This window comes from Homarus americanus, unplaced genomic scaffold, assembly GCF_018991925.1.
Source record: "Homarus americanus isolate GMGI-L3 unplaced genomic scaffold, GMGI_Hamer_2.0 scaffold16836, whole genome shotgun sequence".
Classification (NCBI taxonomy): Eukaryota; Metazoa; Arthropoda; class Malacostraca; order Decapoda; family Nephropidae; genus Homarus; species Homarus americanus.
In genome coordinates this window covers 398155-423764 of record NW_024720513.1, presented here as the reverse complement: position 1 = coordinate 423764, position 25610 = coordinate 398155, and the positions used below count along the sequence as shown (strand labels likewise).

Below are 25610 nucleotides of genomic sequence, written 5' to 3'. Positions count from 1 at the left end.
CTCTACTCATCACCACCCATCCCTCACACCCCCCACCTCCCCCTCACCCTCACCTCCCTCACCCCTCACCCACCTCACCCCCTCACCCCCTCACCTCCCCCTCCCCTCACCTCCTCCCCTCACCTCCCTCACCCCTCACCTCCCCCTCACCCCCTCATCTCCACCATATACACCACCATCGATCTCTGAAAATTTTTATAAAGAACTATTATTAATTGTACCTCACACCCTGCCTCCTTCTGTCTCCTTCCCTCCCTCTGTCTCCCTGCCTCCCTGTCTCCCTCTGTCTCCTTCCCTCACTCTGTCCCCCTGCCTCCCTGTCTCCCTGTCTCCCTCTGTCCCTCTGCCTCCCTGTCTCCCTCTGTCTCCTTCCCTCACTCTGTCCCCCTCCGAGCGTGAGGTGGCTCCACTAATTCACCTTACTTGACCTATGACCCCAGTAATGTATTAAGAACGTGTGTGTGTGTGGGGGGGGGGGTGGAGCAACTCATCACACAACACACGTGGTAATGGTCGGCCATGAGACAGGGAAGCAATGACTACTAATGGCTTCCCAGTACTGCCACACCCCGATCATACGAACCCCACTGAATATCAACTGAGAAATAGAACAAACTCACATTGACAACATCCTCCTGCTGCTTGCCATCAATTTTTATAACCTAAACAACAAATCCTAAACTATACTCGAAAAAAAAAACCCACCCGATATGCTGGTACTATACACTACATTCATCAAGTCGTATCATAAATATTTCTATTCCTTGACCATAGTAAGGTAAGTCGTCATTATTACGCCATCATAAGGGAAAGTCACCGTACCTATATACCTAGACCTGTAACTTATAGTGATTGATGTGTGTCAAATATGTGATTACTGTATTGAGGGAGGTGGGCGGTGTGGTTGGCAGGCCTGTGTTATGGCACTCATCGTTGCCAGACAAGATGGTCACCTCCAGGATGTAAACATTACCATAACGGTGTAATTAATTCAAGAAAAGAACACAGGTAATAAATCTATAGAATAAAATAAAGATACACGTAATTACAAAAAAAATTAATAAAAGTATGAAATATAATGAATACAATAACTATGTAATATTAGAACACGAGGAAGGAGTTTAAATGAACAAGTATGGTCCCTTCAATGTACTAAGTTAGTTCATTCAGAAGTTAAAGATGTGAAGACGTACATGTATATTAAGGGCGGGGGTCAGGAACAAAAACTCACCTCTTATAGATGATAAAAACGGAGACAAAGAATCACTTGTCAGCTCTGATGTTAAAAGATGGATTATGACATATTTTCAAGTAACTGTTCATAGGTTAGGATAGGTTATTGTGGGTAGGTTTGGGTTAGGTTGAGTTGAGTTGGGTTAGGTTGGATTAACATATCTCAGACTGTCAGGTGATGCATTAGACAACTGACGCGAACATTTGTATGGAAGAGTGTATCGCTTCTGGCTTGCCATTTATGAAATAAACAAATATCAACAGACCGAGTACATTGCCCTGTGGTACCCCGCGTGTCACGGGTATACATAGCCTTCACATGACGATTTCACGCCATTAATCACCACACACTGCTTGTAGTCACGGAGAAAGTCTCCGATCCACGATAGGACACTTCCCAGAATACCGTACCCTTCCAATTTAATTTTCAACCTTTCATGGGGATGCTGTCGACAGCCTTGACAAAGTCCAGATATATATTGTCGATAATGCCACCACGCTCCAGGATCTGAGTCCACACATCCAGCACCTTAAGTAATTGCGTCAAGCAGGAGCGACTCGGCATAAAACCGTGTTGGCAGTCCTTTAGCAGGTTGTTTAGTAGATGTTCCATCATGGCATCTCTTACAGTGGCCTCTAGTACTTTACAAACTATGCTGGTCAGACTCACTGATCTAAAATCTTTTGTGGAGTGACGATTTCCGTTTGAATATGACCCATCTAAGCCATTTTCCAGTCGCTTGGGATCTTTTACTCGTCCATGCATCTGCAAGACAGGATTTTAAGGGGCTCGGCAAGCTCGTTGTACTCCGGTCACTCTGGACGAGGGCACGACGAAACACCTGAGTTTCATAAATACAGTACTTGTATGAACTAAATCACGGCACGCGAAACTCTTGCCTAGCCATATTTGTTTACTGTGAACCAGACATTATTTTCTCGACCAAAAACAAGAAAAAGAATACTTTATAGTGTTTATTATATTTAAAAATGAAGAAAAATACACATCTACCAATATGATTAACTGAAGCTTGTCATATTAGATTACATTTTGTTGGTAGGCCTGTCATTTCCTAGACTAGGCAGACGAACAAAATTATCATTCCTATTAGTGCACTTTTAAATCATTATTTCCTTCAAGTTCACTTTATCTTTTCACATTAACTCAAACATAGCAGGAAAGAACCGGTCATTGACGTTAAGGAATTGAAAACGCTGTAGATATTTGTCAAGTTGCCCGTTTGGTATTTTTTTTAAGAATAACACCAGGATTGATAGAATTTATCGAAACTTAGTGGAAACGTTATTTACAATCTATTAAATATATAAATGGAAACGAAAATGCACAGAACCGGTTAAAAGTGGCGAATATGATACAAAAAAATATTGACCTAACCAACCTAACCTAACCTACCTAACTTAACTTAAAACCTCTTAAAACATACCTAACGACACTGAATCAGAAGACTTACAGTAAGAACATAATATTAAACAAAACATGATTAACAAACCTCTCATAATGCTCCACCTCTCAGTCGATACGTGAGGCCAAGAGTCGTGCGTCACCTTCTGGTCATGCTGGTAAACTGGTTCCCTGCCGAGTGAAACAACAGGTATGGATTAGTGAACATCGGCGGTGATTGGTTGATAAAAATGTATCTCGTTCTTGTGTATTACTTCGCTTGAGTGCATGTGGTAGTACTACTAGCCCTGAGTACATGTAATAGCATCACTAGCTCAGAGTACATATTATCACCACTAGACAGTAGTGTCACTAGCGGTGGAGACTCTTATCACATTCACGTTGTCAGATGTTCTTTTGCTGATAAGGGAGTCATCCGCTCGTCAGCCTGGTGCCTCTTGGCGGTAGTTAGCGAGACAGTGTTCCAACAACTTAGGAACCTTTAGAGAAAATGGGATGTTAAATGACATGTTTCTTGCTTCTGTTGATTTCCCGCGGTCACTACGACAGTGTAAATGCCCAAAATCCGTACGTTAGTTTTTATTTTAACTTGAATTAGATTTAATACATCTACTTTACATGAGTCTCGGTGTAATTTTGACGACATTTATGAGTAACTTAGATCCTTGTTAACATCTCTAGATAAAAGGAAATATTTAATTCATGAAACTACAAGAATCCCAAACTCCTTATCGCAGTGCAGTGTGAAACGTGAAGCGAGTATATAACTAATGTATGACGTTCTGTTCTATTTATTACATTATAACATCTGCTGTTCGACAAAAGTACATAAGTAATCTACGACGATATTATTTATGTCAGTGAAATATCTGAGTGTAAAGAAATACTACATCTTAATAATAATTACTTCAGTCCATTCATGAGCAACGTGACTCAATGTGATTTTAACTTAAAGAGTATTTGTTATCAATTCTTATCATCACTATCGCAAAAACGTGAAGTAATAATGGTAAACAGGTGCCAACGAGATCATAATAATAATGATAATAATAATAATAATACTAATACTAATAATAATAATAATAATAATAATAATAATAATAATTGTCTCACCAACTTACGTACAAATAATATCCTGCCACAATAATGATTAATTTTTGTATGACATTAGCACTGAAATCATATATCTAGTTGCAAATCTTATCTAAATTATTCAAAAGAATAAATTAGATAAAATGCCTCTTTCTTCCATATCCGGCAAGAGGGACCAGGCAGTTTAATACTAAATAGATTAAGTACTGCACTACAATATTCTCAACCAATAATTATCAAAACACCAGAATGAAAAAAAAAATTAATTGTGTCTGAATTTGATTGAATTCCTCAGTTAACAATCATTCTGGTGAAAGTAGAGGACGGACGTGATATGTAGTGAGTGAGAGGCCACTATTAAGCAACTCTCATTGTAATGCATTGTGACGAGTGACTTGTTGATCAGTCAGGTAAGGGAAATAGATAGATAGATAGATAGACACTTTTATGTCACAACGTTAGAAGTGATGATACTGAATTATAAATCATTAAAGAACGTATAAACACAGAGCACACACACACACACACACACTTGCTAGCTGACCACTTCCACGTACAACAAAAGCAAAATCGACACACACACACACATGTCCACTCTCCAGTAAACACACACACACACATGTCCACTCTCCAGTAAACACACACACACACATTCTCTCCCCTTCCTACTCCACATATCAGAAGCGCTCAACACACTGACCCTTTCGACTCTCACCGACCATCACCACGACCTCATCTGCAAATTTGGTAAGAAGCTTCTACACCATCGACACCCCCCTACTACCACCTGAGATCCCCTGTCCGAGAATTGCTGTTCGACACCACAACCATCAGCCCATACGTGCACGAACTGATCGCTATAAGAACAGCCCAGTCCCAACCATTGTAAAAATTATCAATAACATGTAATAAATCAGTGTATTCACTCCCAGTAAACACTGCTCCCTACACTGTCACTATGTTGAAATGAACTGTATTTTGAGCTGATCCCCATCTAAGTTACTATATGTCTTATTTGTGTCACTTATGTCACTTGTATATTATTTGTAATTCGTAACCCATTCCCCCAAATATGTAACTGTATATTTTCAGCCTTCTGGCTGCCAAAGCTCTTTCAATAAACCGTTAATTATTATTATTATGTCCACTCTCCAGTAAACACACACGCACAGTAACGGAAATGCAATGTGAGATTAGATGTTTCTACATAGGACGACGACACTTATAATTCATTAGTGCAATAAGTACTACTATATCAGTTAATTAATTATTTACTGACTGCACACTAGAATCATTATCCAGTTAGTGTTACCAAGTAAGGAACAGCTGCCGTGTGTAAATGATTCAGTATTGTAGGTTTAGATACACCCATATTTGTATTCCAGCAGGAAGATATTAGCACCAACATTGTTATTTTGTCACCAGATTTGCATTATAGTGCAGGAAAGGTTTCATTAATTACGTATTTTCAGCACTATTTGTGGTATGTTATCTGAATCTGAGGGGATGAATTATATCGATGAGGTTGAACGTAATTAAATAATTAAATAAGGTTTAGATAATACTTATGTTCATATCTAAATTCTTATTCTACCAGTACATGAAAATTAGTACTTATAACATATAATGAAACTCACATTTGTACTGATCATTATATACAGTATGTGTAAACAAACTGGTCGGTGTGGCCAGTCACCATGTCGAGTGTGGAGTGGAGGGAGTGCCCGGACTGGCTCGCGAGGATTGGGCTTATAAGTCGTGATCATGTACTCACATCACCTAATGCCACACTCATAGACTTCTGTAGGTTCCTCAGGGATGGTGTCATGGTATGCAAATTACTGTACATCCTGGACGAGGACAGTATAGACCTGAGGAGTATTAACCAGCGGCCGCAGAATGCACGGGTACTGTTATATATTCTTCTTCATCAATAACTATCTCGTGTATGAGATTATTTAGTCCTAGCTGATTGTTATTGTCAGAATACATGACAGTTTATAGTATATGAGTTATGGTTCGAGTTATATTAATGATGGTTGTGGACAAAACATGCAGGCAGTGTTAACATGGTGCAACTCACACGTTGTTTACTGACAAGGAAACTCTACTGTGAGAAATAAAGATGAACAGCTAAGTAGTGAGAGTATTAGTGATCTCTTGTGAGCCTTCATTAGTATGATACAAGGTTCCAGGGCATGATACAATTACTCTTCCTGTGACTGTGTTGAGGGCTTCTCGTTGTGTACTGTATGATGAAACTGCTCTAAGGCAGCCATGTATCACCTTAACTAGAACCTTAATGAAAATGAGTTTTTAACAGACTTTTGGGGGTTATGCCAGTACAGTACTTATTAAATCAACTGTTTGCTATTGTATATCTGTATGGTCCAGGCAGCGGTTATTACTTCTGCAACTTGCCCGGCATTTGTTCTGATTGATCCTGGTGATTCTGATCGTAGATTACTGAATTTGGTTCAGTGTACAGTACACGATGTACAGTTTGGTGATGGAACAGGGAAAAAATGGATATAAATGTCGAGGAGATGGATGAAGCTTCATTTTTTCCTGAATAATTTTATTGGGATGTTTAGGAATTATTTTTTTTATAAGAACATAAGAACATAAGAAAATAAGGAGTCTGCAATAGGCCGGTTGGCCTGTGCATGGCAGCTACTGTCGAGAGTTACTACCACTCTCTATCATCCATGAATCTATCTAGCCTCCTTTTGAAACTTTCCAGCGTTCCCGCACTTACTACAAAGTTGCTAAGCTTGTTCCACTCGTCCACCACCCTATTTGTGAACCAGTTTCTTCCTATCTCCCTCCTAAACCTAAACTTATCCAACTTGAATCCGTTGCTCGAGTCCTATCCTGCTCGGATATTATAAGAACTTTATCTATATCCCCTTTATTGATTTCTTTCACCCACTTAAATACTTCTATCATATCTCCCCGCACTCTTCGTCTTTCTAGGGAATGCAAGTTAAGTTTCTTTAACCTATCCCGATATGGAAGGTTTCTAAGTCCCTGAATCATTTTTGTCATTCTTCGCTGCACCGACTCTAGAATGGAAATAGGACACACACACACATGTTAGTTTTGGAAAATATTAAACAATTGGTCCCTGAAGAAGACATGAGCTAAGTCTCTTAATGATGATGGCTGGTTAATGTGTAGTTTAAACTAGGATAGGATTGGTTGAGTTTTGTCTTCGGTCGTCGCTGTGACTTGTGTTCGTTGTTTTCCTGAAGGCTCATACCCTGTACAGTGTATTAATGTTGAAGGCACACAGGGTATGGCCTACTTGCTGCACAGTGTAGTTATTTAGCCTTCTCTGCTCTTACCAACCATTAGCTTGTGGAGTTTTAAGAGATATTTTTAGTTTACTTAATGGGATATGAAGATTAGGAAACCCCCCTTAATTCATCTGATGATTAAACACACATCAGTAATATTAATCTAACCTCAACTAATTAACCTCCCCTATTTAGTATAAGAGGTGCTTAATCTACATGACATCCACTTCCTGCATAAGATATAAATCCATTGAGACAACATGAAAGTTATGACACAAGTGAATGTGTAGATCGTTCATAAGCAAAACTACATGTATGAAAACTACTCTGGTATTGTTAAATTATTTATGGGTCAGGTTTAATTGGCTTATGTGATCTTCGCAAGAAGTGTCACCTTAATTTTTTTCATCATGTTTTGCCATCACATTACACACAGTAAATCCAACACAATTAATGGAACTTGACATTAAGTTGAAGAATTAGCTTAACTTTATTTATACAGATTTTATTTTATATGAAGACAGGTAACTGTGAAGAACAAGGTCACTACCAAACAACCAGGTTTGGGGGATTATGTTTCTAGATCACCTGCTAGAACAGTACAGTACGTAAGTGTTTTATAAAGCCACAGTTGGAAATTAGAGAATACAGTAATGATTTTCATATTTCTACTTCAGTCACGGAGGCACTCACAGTAGGCCACTGCCTCCATACAATTGCATGTTCTCCAGTGTATTACAACCAGCCATAAAAGAACATAAAATCTTGCTACTGTATTTTAGTGGTGAGGCTAGTCTTACATTGACCTCAACAAGTGGGTAAAGGGTCAGAAGAGAGTTGCCATTTATCTCTCAGATTTCTTTTGCCAGAGCATACAGCACTGTACAATGTAATAAGCAACTTTTGCCCAACTAAAAACCGTACAAAACAGTACTAGTACAGTAATATATCAGATATTTCACAGAACTTTTAAGACTAATTTAACCTTTACCCTACAGTCACCATACAAGATCTCAGAGGTGTTATCACAGTACAGTACAGTGCTGTGTGCAGTAGCTAATTATAAATGTGTCCAGCTGAAATTATTATTATTTTTTTAGAAGTACAGTAATACAATTTATTTGTTTTGATTTGCAGTTTTTGTGTATGAAGAACATCGGCATCTTCCTACAAACGTGTGAAAAGATGTTTGACCTTGACAAAGATGACCTCTTTGAACCGGAAATGCTTTTTGAATTTTTGGATTTTGGAAGGGTATGTTGTGTTGTATTTACTTATCTCATGTTGAAACTGATGCAATAATTACATGAGACATTGTATTTGTAAATGACATATTCCTCTAAGCTTTGGTTCTCCTTTGTAGCAAGAGTGACCAAGAATGTGTTGAGCTGTGGGATGGCAAATTGGTCCATAGTTATTTCCAGACTGTGATAACTGTAGTGATCAAGGACTTATTCTTTTATTCATTGTGTTATTGTTTATTTTTGCTTTCAGGTTATTGCAACATTATCCAAACTCAGCAAATCACAACAAGCACAGTATTGGCAAGTTAAGTGAGTATGAGTGATTCTCTTCCTATACTGTACACTTGTTATCTTTGTTTAGGGTATTACTCTATGTCACCAAAGGTTTATTCTTACTTAGGGTTTGTTCCTGAGAGATGTCATGCATGCTTTAATTTTCTTCATTTGATTATTTATTGTTGCCTTGTGTCCTTCCCTTGATGTACTGGAGCTATCGGTACATTCTAACTAACCAGGAATTGGGTTTTGGGCATTTCCAGGTGCCTTTTTTCATGCGATAACTACAGTACTGTACTGTAGTTCAAAGCAGAATAAAGTTGTGAAGTACAGTCACAGCCCTACCAAACATAACGCTGTATTTATGCATCTGAAAGCAGAGCACTGAGAATATTTTTATATGAATATATTTCCTAAATTATCAATTTTGTTACAGAATAATGAAACTGTGCTATGTGAAGCTTCATTATATGAGGGATGTGTACAGTCAGACAATAAATTACTTTTACATAGGATTACACAGCACAGAAAAATAAATTGCACAATGAAAAGTGACAGGAATAGTGTCACTGGTAGCCCAGCATATTCCCATATAAAGAAAGCAGGATTACCAATGTGAAGCCAGATGCAAGAGTTTTGTTCGGAATTTTTACACCAGTTTGTCATATTGTTCAACACTGAAGGGGTAAAAGTAATTTATGGTCTGTCTATACCTGTAATTCTGCATAAAGTAATACAGTACGGTACTTAAATTTTTCCTTTGAACATAAAGATTTATGAATTGTAATTGTTTCAGGGGCTTTCCTGAGGACCGAGGGGAAGATAAGTATGACAATAAGATCTATGAAACCCTCTCAACAGACATGGTCAAGTGAGTATAGAAGTATGTTTGTAAATACCTTTGTCAGGGAGACTGATTATGTTTATAGGTGGGTTATCATTTCTCTGGAGAGGGAGAAGTTAAGGTAATGTGTGACCTATAGAGCCATGGTAAGAGAGATATCCTGATAAATGACAGATAGTTCTGCTAAAGTTGATCAGAGGGTGGTAGTAGTAGTGAAGAACTTACATCTTGATGAACCAGTCTTGTTTCATAGTAATGGGAGTACGGAAACTCTTAGAGCTAAAGTACTTAAGTTCATCCTAGACAAAATCATAATAATCTGTATACGTATTGAGTTATTTACTCAGTTCACTTGTAAGGACTACAGTATTTATATATACTGTACTGTACAGTATAGTGTGATCACATACCATTGACTGCTCATAGGCAATCTTCCGCTTTGTAAATATTGGTTGGCTTTTTAATTTTTATTGTATCTGGTTAGTTTGAAGTGGATGATTGTACTGTACTTACATCCCATGAAATCCAAATTTGGTTAAGTCTCAGATTTGTGCAATAATTTGTCAGTGACAGCTGAGGATCAGATACTAACTGATGGTAGATGATCACTACAGTTTCACAGTTCTCTTATCTACTGCCAGTGTGTTGTAAACCAGCTGGTAGATATGTTCTCAAACAGCCAGTTCTAAAAACATGGCATCATACAAATCCTTGAGAGTCTTGGCCCAGGCACAGTTGGAAGAATATTAATCACTTTAACATTTACTGAGCTGGATACTTGACCAAGTTGTGGAATCATTTAACAAAGTAGTTTTTAATAAGATATGATGGCCTTTACTTAAACATTAGCCTGTGGAATTAGTTTACAAATTTAGTTGCACAGGGGCAATTTTTGTGCTAAAGCCCTATATTTTCAATTAGTTATTGTTGTTTTTCATGTAATAATGTAAAAAATATTATTACTAAAACTTACAGTGCTGTACAGTGTTGTACATGTTTGAAAGAATGTCTATAATTCCTTGTCTTGGTTTACTCACCTCTTTCCTTCTTCACCCTGTTGACATTTGCCTCCCTTGGGATGAATGGAAGTAAAACACATGGAGTTGCTGTCCTTGCATTGTAGATAATTATCTTCCATCTGTATGACACTAGAGTGCCACTGTCAGTGTTTTTATCCACTGCAGGTGTGTATGATTGGAGCACAGATGTTTTAACAGGAAATATGTGAAATCCCCAGTTCATACACTTAGTAGTATTTAGTGACATTTAATATTTATATGGGGATTCTACACCTATCCATTAATTGCATGGCTTTACCAGCCAGTGGTTTACAATGTTTTAGATTTTCCTGATGCAACTCCTCATTAACCAGCCACAATGTGGAGACCCCCAGCCTGCCTTCTTTGGCTACGAATGGGAACGATGGTCTACACTTTGTGTCCGAGCACACACCTTTGGGTCTTCTACCACGAAGACGACCCACCTCAGAAGAGGCGGTTTATGAATCCCTCTGTTATGTGACACTCAAACCTAAGGAGGTATTAGATTATTGTGTGATGGGTTTTGTATGTGATTGCTTAATGTCCCTTGCCTACCACAGTACAGTAGTGTAGTGTGTTTCTGGAGACTGCATGTCTTACAAACTGCAGGTTGTCACGTGGTTCTTCATCATTTTGGATTGTTTGTGTTGTGTTTAATGTTTTCATAGTTTGTCTTTTGTGTGCGGAGTATAATGTCCAGTGTGTATACGTAATGCTAGTTTATTTCCTTATCCAAATTTAAATATTATTATAAGACTGTATGCTGTTCCCTCCCCCCTCCCATGCTTGAGTCTCCTTCCCTTCTTACTTAATCTTATCTACAGTTTGGGTACAAAGTCGTGTATGTGTTGTAACGGTGTTGTTTTAATAATATTGTAGCGTTGCTTTACGGTACATAGTTTTATGAACCTAATTGCTCACTTTTGAATCTCTGTACTGTAGACATAAAGGAAGATGATGTGTTGTTCTTCATGGGTAGTTGTATTGTGCAAAAAGAAGAGTTCTGTATTGATTGAGAACGAACACCTAAATCTCCGTCCTTCCTCCTTGATGGCATATAGTACTGTATACTATATATACTATATATACTATATAGTTCTGTGATACAATGTCATAAATTGAGTATAGGGTAGCAAATACTGTATGTTCTTTACCATATGTGTCTCTAAAATTGGTTAAATGCCTCTTGTAGATATATGATCCACAATAAACTACTTTAGAAGCTGTGAACAGTAGTAAGGAAAATGCCTGTCCAGCACACGAGCTGGAGCAAGAAATTAAATGTCTACTATATTGTATCTTTTTGATAATTTGCTTCTCCTACACTTCACTTCAGATTAGTACTGTTCTGTCATCATCTGCATCAAGGGAACCACTTACCACACTCATAGTGAGATGTTGTATGTAAATGAACTTCATACGTCTTAAGCATTTCATTTATTAACATTAAATTCTGCCTATACTGTACACATGTTTTTCCTTCCCATGCTCACTGGCATGATACAAGGGCTAGTCATTTAGGCTTTGTTTACCTGGTAACAATTATATTTCAAATACTGTATATGGGAATGGATTGCTTTCAAACTAGGCTGAAAAGTTGAGACATCTTGTTTATTATACAGTACAGTACTGTACATGGTTGTACAGTGATACTATGCATGCCTCTCATTATTGTGTCCTGAGTTTGATCCCCGGCCCAGGCCAAATATGAAAAGGGTGTTATCCAATGTGACACAACACGACCAAACACTACAGGTTTTCTCCAGGTACTTAAGTTTCCTCCTGTGCTAACACTGGACCATGAAGTGAAAGAACAGACCAATTACCTGAATGGCTAAGTAAGCTGATAAATGGTAGAAATGATAAATATGGAAGACATCCATTTCATCCCTATTTGTTTAGTGGCCATGTCATTGACACTTGCTTGTTTCCTGTCCCCTACACCTTCAACTATCTCTACTCAGGGATTTACATACAGTCGTCTTAAGTATCTTGGTCTGCTTATTGCAGAAAATTTAACCAGAAATTTATAACCTACAGTACAGTACATCAGGCAATATGCCGTATTAGAAAGTTAGGTTAACCTTCTCACCGACTAATGATGCAGGTTACCCACTAAGATCCTGACAGTTCTCTGATCCCTCCCACTGGTTCAGTTTGAGCACAGTCACAACCTCTAACACGACACAGAGCCAACACATTCCCATAAATAACTCTGTTGTTCATCCTGCTGCTTTATTAAACCAAACAGTACAAGCCCAATTTCCAGATAGGTAACCTTGACCTGCTTTTCCTGGAATCGTTGGTCTTAAATTATTCTTTCAACACCCTGGCCATCAACTTTTTCATTTTTGTTTTGGTGGATTGTCAAAGATGCTGGACTATGGGAACTGAAGACACATAAAACACACCTAAAAAATTTAATTAAAATTCTGATACCCAAAGAAAGGTACTATTGTACTGTATTAAATGTAACGTTATTACAGACCTACACTCAGTTTATGATGATGTGTTTAAATAATATAGAGTTGATAAAGGAAGGAAGAGATTGAAAGCAGTAGTATTTATTTTGTACAGCAGACATGGGTTGGCTTGCTTAATATTTGCATGTACTGTGCAGTCATTTTTGATTGGTGTGCAATGACATGTGCAAGAAGTAACATAAGAGCTAATTTAGAAGAAAAAATAATTTTGATTGTTCATGAACTCACAAAAAATTTCTATAGTTTGTGAACTGAGAAAAAAATATTTGCTTTGTTCAGGAACTAAAGAAAACAAGTTTATTGTTCAATTTGGGTTACCGGGTACTGAAAGCTCAGTCTGCTTCTAGCACATGACAAGAAATGCCTGTTTTGCTATAGATGAATGTAGTGTTTGCAAATATTCATATTTTGTTCTGATGTGCAGTGGACCAGCAGGTGACCTCATGAACAGCAACATAAGGACATTTGAAGAGGAAAACGACTTCGCTTTTAAAGATGAGAAAATATACGCAGATCTCAAACTATGCCACACGCACCCACGCCAGGTAGGTCAAAGAGAGTGCAGTGTGAGGCATGGGAAGAGGTTAAGTGACACAATCCAGGAAAATGTAAAGGTACAACGATAGATTGATGGCCTTAGGGAAAAGATTTAAAAATAACATGAATTTAGATGCTGTAAGTTCTAGGAAAAGGTTAAGAAATACTACAGTTTTAAGATCTTGAGTCTCAGAGGATGTTCAAGTGGAGGAAGTAGAATGAAGTGTGTGTATTCTATATCATTCATAATTATAACTTATTCACCATTTGGTAGAATTCATGGATAAGGCTGAGAGTGCCATTATTCACTTGCATTTTCCATCTTTGAAATAAAGGTAAAGCAGGAAAATGGAGAGAAAATATTAACAATCTGTCTAGGCATTTAGAAGTGAAGTCAAGAGAAGTAAAGTGATTTAATTTATTATAATGAGAAGCTGAAAATTTAACCCAGAAGTTGAAATTAAGGGGAAAATTAAAGCTTCCGACTGAAGAACACTCAGACGACAGCAGTGAGAATGAAGGACAGTGAATGATAGGAGTCCTTGTGTTGACTCCAGCTACCCTGTACTGTATCATTGCAGAGAAGACTTAACAGGGTGGAGAAGTAGCTATAGAATTGAGAAAAGATGGCCGAAGAGAAGAACAAAGGATGGATTTCATAGTTATTGTAGGCATTTTTGGAAGGATAAGATAAAAACAGTGGATGAAAAGGTGCAAATGAGATGTAAAGGGAAGAAGCAGACTGGGGATGAGGTGAAAGGGAGTGTGTGAACAACAGGGGTGTTAGGTAGGGGTTCCATTTGGTGTTGTACAAGATTAGGTTGAGGAGTGTGCAGATGAGAGGAGTATATAGTGTTGTTGAGAGATAGAGTGAGGAGGAGAATGGAAGAGTGGAGGAGAGTGTGGCATTGTTCAGAGAGAGGTACATAGATAGGAGATTGCTGAGTAGGGTGAGGTCATGTAGTGGAAACTGATGGATAGTCTACTGGTAGATTTAAGAGGATTGATATTCAGAACTGGTTAAAAAAGGTGTCTACTTGAGAAATGGATAGTACAAAAGAGAGGGGCAGGTGAAGAAGGAGATTGAGGGATGGGGTGAGGGGGACAGAAATCCAAGGAAGAGCATTGTACTTGAATGACTGGATGGTGTGGTGTCTACTGGTATTTCTTGATTATTATACGAATTCTTGAATAAGATAGAGAGGTCTGAAGTAGAGAAGTAAACATCCCAGTCTCTCAAGAGTTTTTTCCACATCCCATACTGTTTGTGATTGCATAGCAGATACAAACTTTTCCTCCCCCAAATAAAACCAATGTACAGTTTCAAGGTGACTTAAGTTAAGGGAGCAGTGTTAGGGACCACCCTGAGAAAAAAGAAACTGGGGAACACCTGAAGGTTAGCCTATTGTTTTACCTGATGATTAAACACTGTAATAACCCTTAGGTGAGTTAGGATAGGTTAGATTGAATTAGTTAACAATTGGGTGTTAATCATCTGTTAAAATAAACTGGGGGCTAATCTTCTTTACTATGATCCAAAATATTTTCCTTTTTGACACACTGGAGGTAGAAGTGATGTGTGCTTTAGGAAGAACGTATATGTGTTGCTGTCATTCCTTGAAGGGTTTGGAGGAACAATACACAAACCCTAAAACCAGTTCATGGGAATGGCACCACAAGCAACAGTTTCTTATTTTTATCCATTATCTCGTTAATCTTTATTTAATTTCCATCGCATTATCCTAAGTCAGCTATTGATGGAAGACTAGAACCAGTTTAATGCATTTTAAGTAATTTTGCCTCAATGTGCATGATATACAGGTGCATGAGAGTAATGGTATGTGCTGTTCAATGTTTTCTTGAATAAGTTTAAAAGATAACAATATTTTGATTGTTTCTCTAAGATGCACAAGGATATAAACCAGAATGGGGAGCCTCTTACAGAACAGTGTTTCTCATTTGTGTGATCCCTGGAAGAAATGGAATATACATTATAACTAATAAGTGTACCAATGGTGTAGTCGAGATCGAGGATGAGACCGTCTGTAAATTTAGCCTTGATGAAGCACCTGAAGATTGGTCCCCTTTTGTAATTTTAGGGTGCTTAAACCTCAGGCTAATCTTCAGGTGATACATAGAGGCTAAAATTGCAAATGGTCTCATCTCTGTCTCAAGTACGTGACTGATGTTCATTACTGTATACTAAACATGAGTCACCGGACTTCAGGGCTTGAAGCTTAGTAGAGTCTATTGTTGCAGGTGAGTTAAGGAGAACTGTGCTGTGGGCTGGAAATAATCTCTTGTTGTCCTGGTGTTTTGTTTTATGATGAATACAGTGGTCCCTCGGTTAACGAGCACAATCCGTTCCAGCAGGTTGCTCGTTAACCGAAAATCTCGTTAACCGAAACCATTGTTTCAATGGGTTTTTGGGTAATTGGTTCCAGCTCACCGAAAATTGCCTAAATTCAACAAAAATGGTAGAAAAGTTCACTTACTTTGAGGTGTGTATGTAGCAGGCTCCTGGATGATGGTGATGATGATGTGCATTTGAAGTGGGAGGTGGAGGAGGAGAAGGGAGAAGAGAAGGAAGTGGAGGTGGAGGAGAAGGGAGAAGAGAAGGAAGTGGAGGTGGAGGAGAAGGGAGAAGAGAAGGAAGTGGAGGTGGAGGAGAAGCATTTTACTGCTTCTTGGAAGGTGAGTCACCTTCCATGAAAATGTCAGGAACCTCTGGACTGACAGATTCTCCACCATGAACATCCTCTCTCCTTCTTGAAGTGGAAGGCTGAGGGATAGCATCTTGTTCCCTCTGCCTTTTACTGAAGAAAGTGTCAACTGTGGTCTGTGGGGCATCTGTCTTCCTCACCATTAACTTATGTTTAAAGAAGGAGACCACTGAGTCCTCAACATGACACAAAGTTAGTTCAGTTTTTTCCACTTCTGGGTGCTTTGAAGCCAGCTCCCTGAACTTCTCCCAGTAGTAAATCACATCTTTCAACTGTTTAGCTGACATATGGTCATCACTTTCAATTTCCTCCTCACCACTGTCAGCCTCTACCTGTAACATCTCATCCAGTTGCTTCAAGTCATCAGGAGTAAGTTCCTCCTCATGAGACATCACAAGCTCTTCCACATCCTCCTCCTCCACTTCAAGGTCCAATGACTGACCAATGGACACAATCTCCTGGTCCAACTCTGTTTCTTCCTCAAATCCCTCAAAATCACGGACTACTGATGGCCACAGTGCTTTCCATGAAGAATTGAGGGATCTAGTGGAGACTTCTTGCCATGAGGACACAATCAATTTTACAGCCTCCAGGATGTTGAATTGTATCTTCCAGAAATGTTTCAGTGTTAGTTCAGGATCATTGGAAGTTGCCTGATGACACCTCCTAAACATTTTCTTCATGTACAACTTCTTGAAGTTGCTGATTACATTCTGGTCCATTGGCTGTATGATTGATGTAGTGTTGGGAGGCAAAAACAACACTTTCACAAAGTCAAATTGATACTCCAAATTTCTGGCAAGGTCAGGGTCATGACCAGGAGCATTATCCATGAGGAGAAGAGCCTTTAAAGGGAGTTTATTGGTGGTTAGGTAGCTCTTGACAGAAGGGCCAAACACATCAACAGCCCATTCATTAAAGAGCTGTCTTGTCACCCATGCCTTACGGTTGGACTTTCAATAAACTCCAAGCTTTGTTCTTACCACTTTCTGTTGCTTGAACACCCTGGGGTTTTCAGAGTGGTAGACAAGCTTAGGCTTCAGTCAGAAATCCCCTGAAGCATTGGCACCAAGCAATAGAGTGAGATGGTCTTTCATGGGTTTATGCCCAGGTAAAGAGGCTTCATCTTTGGTGATGAATGTTCTTTTGGGCATCTTTTTCCAGAACAGCCCAGTTTCGTCCACATTGAACACTTGCTGTGGAAGATAATTTTCTTCTTCCATCAGTTTTTTAATTTCATCTAAAAACTTTGCTGCCCCTTCTATATCAGCACTAGCAGCTTCACCATGCCTAACAACACTGAAAATGTCACTTCTTTTCTTAAATTTTTCAAACCAGCCTTTGCTGGCCCGAAAATCTTCAAATTCTGTGCCTGAAGAACCAGGTTGATCTGTCTTTAAATGTTCGTAAATCTCCCTGGCTCTTTCACAAATGAATTCAGTAGAAACTGAATCACCTTTCATCTGTTTTTCCCTAATCCAGATGATAAGTAACCTCTCAGTTTCTGCAATTTGGGATCTACTTTTAAACACTCGTGTAGATTTGTCTCTCACTTTCACTTCTTTAAATTTGTCTTTCTGTGCAAGAATTGTCGACACAGTTGATGTCGACATGCCATATTCTTTGCATAGCGCATTTGTTCTAATGCCTTGTTCATGTTTTTTTTATGATTTCCTGCTTGGTTTGGATTGAAATAGCTTTTCTTGATCTCTTAGGCCCCATGCTGGATTCAAACAATGTCAACACGTGCTTTTCAAAGTTAAACATGTTTTAAATAAAGAATATTTTCTTTAAAATAACACTGCACTGTGCTATATATTGTCAATATGTAAAATAAATTTCAAAATTACCAATAATTTGCTTGGAAACACACAAAAAAAGCATTTAGTTGAAGAGAGTCTCAAGCAAGATGTTACCTCCAGTGAAAACAGAGAGAGACTAACGCCTGTTTGCTGTGTTAAGAGGCTGGATGCCGCGCATTAAACTAGTCACTTTACCTTCAATTATGTTCAATAATTGTTAAAATGACTAAAAAATTTAATATTAAACTTTTAAAATTATTGAATAGTATAAACTTCTTGATATATACTAAAATAGTAAGGAATTTAAGCCCTAGGACCGATTAATGAATTGGCGGACTAATACTACAGCTGGTTGACCGCCCAGTGCAAGCCAAAACTTGTTGAGGTCGGCTCGTAAGAAACTCGTTAACCGAGGGGTTGCTCGTTAACCGAATTTAAGAATCTTATGGGAGGTAACTCGTTAACCGAATTTAAGAATCTTATGGGAGGTAACTCGTTAACCGAGGGACCACTGTTGTTTAAATGTCACGAGTCCATCATTAGCAACTGTGTCTTGACAAACTGTCTTAATTACTATAACTTGTAAACAGGGTGTCTTAAAAAAAAGTATATATATATATATATATATATATATATATATATATATATATATATATATATATATATATATATATATATATATATATATATATATGTATACACTGCCTTGCATATTATCATGTTGGTTGTAAAAATGCTTGCATTATATCAGCAATGTTGTCCTCACTTGTTGATGTGCAGAGTCTCCCAGAAGACTGTGGGACCCCTCGCACATCAACCAGTGAGGATAATGCTGATGTTGTTTTGCAAGAATTTATGCGGTTGCCATAAAAACCTGCATTAAGGTGGGGAAAAAAGTGCTTCTTAGAATTGTGGTCAAATAAAATGTTGTGGTAGTGAGTTTTAGCTTCAAGCCCTGAGTATGGTTGGTTCTATTGATGTAAGCAGGTGACTGACTCTCACATTACCTAACTGCATGTCCTTTTAGTTGTTGGAGGAAGACGACGAAAGCATGCATATATATGACGAACCGTCCAACTTCAAGGAGGTATTACGTACTCGTGTTGCCTGCCTCATGTAATATGCTGCTATGAGTACCTACTGTTCTATGCCATTATTTTGCTCTCATCATATTCTTCAACCCTTTTGCCAATACCTTGCTGTGAAACACTTAGCATGTTACCGCCTTGAATGCCTCAGTATGTGGTAAGTGCTTAGTACTCATTGGTGACACGATTAAATGCTGCAAATTAATTTCATGTAATCAGAAATAATTGGCATTTCTCATACAAATAAAAAATCAATGAGTTTTCTGTTGTGCTTAATTGTCTAATGGTGCACTAATTATAGTGCCATCATTCTCAGCCAACATTTTTATTAACAAAGGTTATGCAAAAATGGCATCTGTACATTAGAACATTTTACGTACAGTACATTAGAGCGACACCATTCTTATGTACAGCAGAGTACATATGTGTCATGTTCTCTGAAGGAGTTACAGTTTAATCATAACACAAGATATTTATTTGATCTTTGTGTTTTTTCCTTCATATTTTATTTACTTTTTTTTTTTAATTGCTTTACATGTCCTCCTTTCTGTTCCACCTTCCATACCCTGCCGTGATCCACCTCCTGTACCCTGCCCTGATCCACCTCCTGTACCCTGCCGTGATCCACCTCCTGTACCCTGCCGTGATCCACCTCCTGTACCCTGCCCTGATCCACCTCCTGTACCCTGCCCTGATCCACCTCCTGTACCCTGCCCTGATCCACCTCCTGTACCCTGCCCTGATCCTCCTCCCATACCCTGCCCACCTCCTATACCCTGATCTTCTATCAGTTTTCTGCCTTTATCCAATTAAAGTAAATATTCTTTTTCACAGGCAGTTCATTATTCTTACATATAACTCATTCTGCCGGAAAAGCTTTATTGCCATGCATAAATTTTTGTTTTTTTCTACTGTGGCTGTGTATGGTAGTTGCTTGCTAATTCAGACCATTCACGATCAAGAGCAAATATTCTGTTGTGAAAATTTGTCATATTGTAAATAAATATTTATCACTTGCTGTTGTATAATCAGTATACTGTAGTACAGTAAATAAACATTTGTGTTTTTGTATTTAGTGACTAGAAATAAACAAAGGCATGTGCGCGTGTGTATGTGTGTGTGCGTGTGATGAGTGAAAGGAGAGGAATCTGGTTTTACAAAGGAGAAGAGACTTAGGGACAAGTAAGAATGGATGAATGGTAATGAATAAAGGTAAAATATTGTGTGTATGTTTTCCAATGTTATAAATGCTTTTGTTTGTTAGATCTGGTAAAATGAAATAAAATAATAATTTGTATTATAGAAGTTTCCGTTTATAATCTTTAATAATTATGGTCATTTACTAAAATTTTTATATTTTTTACAGGATATACCCAAAGAAAAGCGAGATCTCTGTCTTCAGGAGCTGGTAGAAACCGAGAACAATTACGTTGACGCGTTACACATGCTTTGTAATAAATTCCACAAACCGTTAAAAAAATTGATAAGTGAAGAACAACTACAAAAAGTATTCTGCAAAATCCCGGTAATAATTTTGTTCCCGAGTTTATGAAATATAGTTTGTAAGTGAAGTAAGAATGAATGATGGCAGGTGGATGACATTTGGTTCTTGTTCTTTCTTTCTCCATCAGATTTAAGTTGATTTTTTTTTCATTGCTTATGAAAAAAAAACCTTAATACCCATACACATTTAAGTCATGTCTACAGACCAAGTGGTTCTGAGTGGTGAATGAAGTTGTGTTGTTTATCATCCGAGGAACTGCATTTCATCAAATTTTTATTGTACCGTAATTTTTCATTGAAAAGTCACAGCCATTAAATTGACCTTAATTTGTGCCAAAATGGTTTACACAGTAAAGTAGTCTCCTGATACAGTATATATTATAGTGGTTATGACCCATGGACCTTAAGCCTGACTTCTGGGAGATACATCAAGATAAACCAGTCATGAATAAAGAACCTAACATATCTCTACCACTCCAGGAGTTGGCCAAAATCCACAGCACACTACATGGAGGTCTCAAAGAAGCACAGAATAACTCCCACAACAGAACAGTCTCCAAAGTGTTCCTGGACAACCAAGAGAATCTTCTTTTATATGGAGATTATTGTGCTAACCTTACAACTGCTCAACAAGAACTAGAAGACGTTATGAATAACAATGAAACGGTTAAAAACGTAATTCAGGTAAGTTGAGGTTGTCGGATAGACTTAAAGCTAGATGGTGAAGGACCACATACAGGTACTCCTCGACAACCACCCGGACATACGACCGCCGCAGTCGTACCAAATTTTTTTCAAATTACGTATTTTCGAGTCCCGACGTTAGTGATTGCACTGTGTACTGACAAAAAAAATTTTTTGTAATTTCCTTTAAAATGTCTGGCAAGAATAAAAGTGAGAGTTTTGTGGTGCTGAGAAGAAAAAGTGACACCCATTTTAGATTTTCTTTGTATTATTTTTGCATTTCTGACTTAAGACCAATTCGACTTACGAGCTGGTCTTCGGTCCCTTACCCCGTCATAAGTCTGGGACTGACTGTATTTAGGACACAATTTACGGAAAAGTCTTCAAAATTTAATGACAGTATTTAACTGGCAAAAAAAGAGTACGTATCTGAATCTTTCAAGTGTTTTAATTTGACTTTCATTCTTGTATTTCATGCTCACCTAAATGGAGCAGAATGGTTGTACCCAGTGGCATAGCTTTTGGGGAGGGGGGTGGGGGGATGCCATCCCTGATTGGGTAAATTATGTTACAGTTGAAAATCTAGAGCTGGTTGAGAAAAAAGAGACATCAGCAGAGAGACGAAGAGATATTTTTGTTATAACCTGTGAAAAGGGCATGAAAAAAACATATCAATGAATGTGCACTAGGCAGTTTTTACACTGGCAGTCACAACTCACTTGCTAACAGTGTTGCCAAACATGGGAAATTTTCCCCAGATTTGGAGAATTTGAGGCGTCAGTGGTGGAGATGGGGATATTTTATCTCAATTTGGTTTAATTTCTGCACTGAATAAAATTTTTACTCTCAATTGAAGTGTTTTAGAAGAACACAAGAGGCAATGATACATTACTGTACCCTGAAATAAATTTTTCAGCTGCTGGTGGTACAGCGGTAACACACATCTCTCACCAACAGGTCCAGGGTTCAACCTTCGGCCCGGACACACGTGATAAGGATGTTATCAGTGTGACCTTGCATGATATCACAGTTTTCCCGTTCTCCAATACTAACACTGGATAGACCAACCGCCCAAATGGCTAGTAAGCCGATAAATGGTGATAATGATAAAAAAAATATGATAATCTTAAAATAAAACTAAGGAACAGATTGTCTCTAAATCACTAGTTGGAATACTCCATACAAACTATTACCTGTATTTAAGAAATAATCTTTGTTTCATTTTCTTTTTTTTTTTTCTTTTTTTTACAGGGATTAACCTACCTGGGCACAAGTCACTGACCCACATCGGGGCCTGGGGGGCGAAAATGAAATAATAATAATAATAATAATAATTCAGATAAATCAAATTTATAATAAAAAATACAAAAATAAAAATAATAAAATATTAATGATAACAATACTGTACTAATAATAATAATAATAAAGAACCATAAAAAAATCAGCAGTGAGAAACGATATATGTATGTTGTGTTGTCAATGGTAATAGAAACAACCGAGACCCTACAATTGTGTGTAAATGAGGCAGAAAGTCAGATGAGCAACCTGGGACTTGGTCACAATTTTCGTGATGCCATATGGCAGCAGGGTCTACCATTAGACAACACATTATGCTCCAATATCTTCCCAGGCGGTAGTACCTCCCTGTTTGGTAGCTGCCTATGACCTACTATTGAAATGATGAAGTCATGACAGTAATATGTCCGTTTGCTGGAACTCTCCAACAGCCAGAAGTGAAATTTGCTCGGAATTTTTCCGGAAAAATTCTCAATTCTGGGTTTGGGAACAAATTCCATGTTTGGAAATCAGGCACATTATTTCTGGGAATAAATTTTCAACATTTTCAGGACATTCTGAGATTGTATCATGCTCCAACACATCCCCACGTGCCAGGTGCGTGGGTGGCCTAACCGTTTGGATCACTCCATTCATATTCTGCTGCCACTGTATATTGATGTGTCAGAGAATCACTTAGACTGAATACAGTTTTTTGTTCCACAAGAACCTTACATTTTAAATACAACCACTGAAAAATGGCTATATTATTTCCCTCATTTAGTTTCTGTAGGAAAATTCATCAGTACATTCCAGAACTATTCGCTCATGAGCTTTACTTCGTTCACTGTCAAGTTTCCCAACTCTTCCCCACCCACTGACTGGTTCACCAAATAACCTGTACAATGAAGTTACCTTTTAAATAGAAGTATATTTGTTAATTTTATTTTTATTTTTTACATCCTTTTGTTTTGTCTCTTTTCTTAGGAATGTCAAAGAGAAGTAAGCGATGGGAGACATCAACTGCGGGAATACCTGGTGGTGCCATTACAACGCATACTCAAGTATCATCTCTTACTACAGGAGCTTGTGCGTCACACTCAGCCCGTATGTCTTATCACTACTGTACTGTGTTGCTCCTCTTTTCTCTTGGTATTTGTATGTGAAGTTGGTCATAGTAACATGTAAATGCTGACAATGGGACGGTAGTTGTGAATATCTTTTTGATAATCTCACAGGAGTTTGGATTTTGAGAATATGCAGACAGTTAACCAGACAGGAGTTTTCTCTCAACTTGTTGTTTGATTCCTTCTCATCTTTGCTCATTTGTAAGACTGCACCAAGTATTCAACTGCAGTAAACAACACTCAAAGTCCTAAAAAGTTACCAGTCCATGGACATTACTGATCCCAAGGGGGGGGGGGGAGACATCTCTTCTGGTTCTACCCAACAGCTGTCATCAAGTAATTGCAGTTGATTCATGCAAGCGTGGAAAATGGCCATTAAACATTGATGATGATGATGATGATGATTATGATTAATTGTACCAAAGTCGACAGACAAACTTTTGTGTAGTATGGTCATTAACCTTATTGAGATGATAGTTTATACTTGTTGATTCAACACAACTTGTACTGTACCTGTATTATATACTGCTAGGTCTGTATGTCAGGAGGATGGTCAGCTGCACATGTTTCTTTATAATACTGTACTGTACTGTGCTGTACTGTACTAGCCATCAGCAAGGAAAAATAATGCTTCCAGTCCATGGATTGTCCAGATAGAAGGGAACCTTTTACTTGTCTCTAATAACTACAACTGTTTTTACCCGACATGATTCTCGTTCAACTGTTTTAATACATGAATCACTCTGGTAATATATGACACGTTTGACTTTTTCTGATAAGCTCATCAGTTGTACCATCAGCTGGTGTGAGAATTAATTTTTTTTTTATTGTTATTTATTCTACAGAACCACGCAGACCTGCACAACCTAAAGAAAGCTTACGAGGCAATGATGGACCTGGCTGAGTATATCAACGAAGTGAAAAGAGACAAAGAAATGCAACAAATAATAAATGACCTCCAGGTACAGTATATACAAAATTTACAGTTTTGTTTTGGTTCATCATTCTGATTTGTTTAGGTTTGCCATCCTGAGTCACAATAACGAAAATTAGCTTGACAAAAAGGTTTATTTTTCGATGTACTTTTTGGAGATTGTCAGACTTGAACATGACTGTGAGTCCCTTATCCCTTAAACAATGGGATCACCAATAGATGATGAATTTCTTTAATCCCCCAATGACGGTGATCATCTATAAAATCAGGCTGCTGCCTCGCCATAACGTTTAAGTTTAGCTCGGTGAGATTTCTTCTTTAGTGAATTATTGTTACTCGTGGCAACTGTCCCTATCCTCTATCCTGTTATATTTATATTAAAAATTTTAGCATAATTGTACATGTTCTATACTGTATAACTGACCAACATCTACTGCCCTCACCCTCCCCATTCTCTGGAGCAGCAGCTCGATTATTATAAAATGTAAATAATAAAACAATATATACCAGTACAGTAATTATTTTAATTTTTATATCTTGCTTTATTTTATTTCTCATAAATGGTTTCCATGCGTATTAGTCTAAAATGTCACAATGTCAATACTATACAGTGACCCTCATTTAACGAGCCTCGGTTAACGAAATTTCGGTTAACGAACTGCCTTCCATAAGGATCTTCAATTCGGTTAACGAACAAAAATTCGGTTAACGAATTTCTTACGAACCGACCTCAACATGTTTTCGCTTGCACTGACTGGGCAACCAGCTTTAGTATCAGTCCGCCAATACATTAATCGGTTCTAGGGCTTAAATTACTTACTATTTTAGTAAATATCAAGAAGTTTATACTATTCAATAATTTCAAAAGTTTAATATTCAATTTTTTTGTCATTTTAACAATTATTGAACATAATTGAAGGTAAAGTGACTAGTTTAATGCGCGGCATCCAGCCTCTTAACACAGCAAACAGGTGTTAGTTTCTCTCTGTTTTCACTGGAGGTA

General features: G+C 37.9%; 2 protein-coding genes across 8 annotated transcripts in view; one reads left to right on the top strand and one right to left on the bottom strand.

Moving 5' to 3' along the window:
- Positions 1-1660: 1660 nt before the first annotated feature.
- LOC121860564 lies at positions 1661-1999 on the bottom strand. Its single transcript, XM_042357736.1, has one exon. The coding sequence runs from the start codon at positions 1997-1999 to the stop codon at positions 1661-1663; it is 339 nt and encodes a 112-aa protein (XP_042213670.1).
- Positions 2000-5424: 3425 nt separating this feature from the next.
- The window catches only part of LOC121860558 (protein vav-like), a 48017-nt gene continuing 27831 nt past the window's right edge, over positions 5425-25610 (top strand). For 4 of the 7 annotated variants that reach the window (XM_042357730.1, XM_042357728.1, XM_042357727.1 and 1 more), the window contains exons 1-10: positions 5425-5655; positions 8185-8301; positions 8542-8600; positions 9364-9438; positions 13359-13479; positions 19024-19083; positions 20451-20609; positions 21068-21271; positions 23534-23653; positions 24519-24635. In XM_042357730.1, the coding sequence (XP_042213664.1) occupies positions 5446-5655; positions 8185-8301; positions 8542-8600; positions 9364-9438; positions 13359-13479; positions 19024-19083; positions 20451-20609; positions 21068-21271; positions 23534-23653; positions 24519-24635 (1242 nt within the window). In that variant the 5' untranslated portion in view covers positions 5425-5445. Of the gene's footprint in view, positions 5656-8184; positions 8302-8541; positions 8601-9363; positions 9439-10783; positions 10950-13358; positions 13480-19023; positions 19084-20450; positions 20610-21067; positions 21272-23533; positions 23654-24518; positions 24636-25610 lie in introns of those variants that run through there. The other 3 variants (XM_042357729.1, XM_042357726.1, XM_042357731.1) reach the window with 3 other exon arrangements.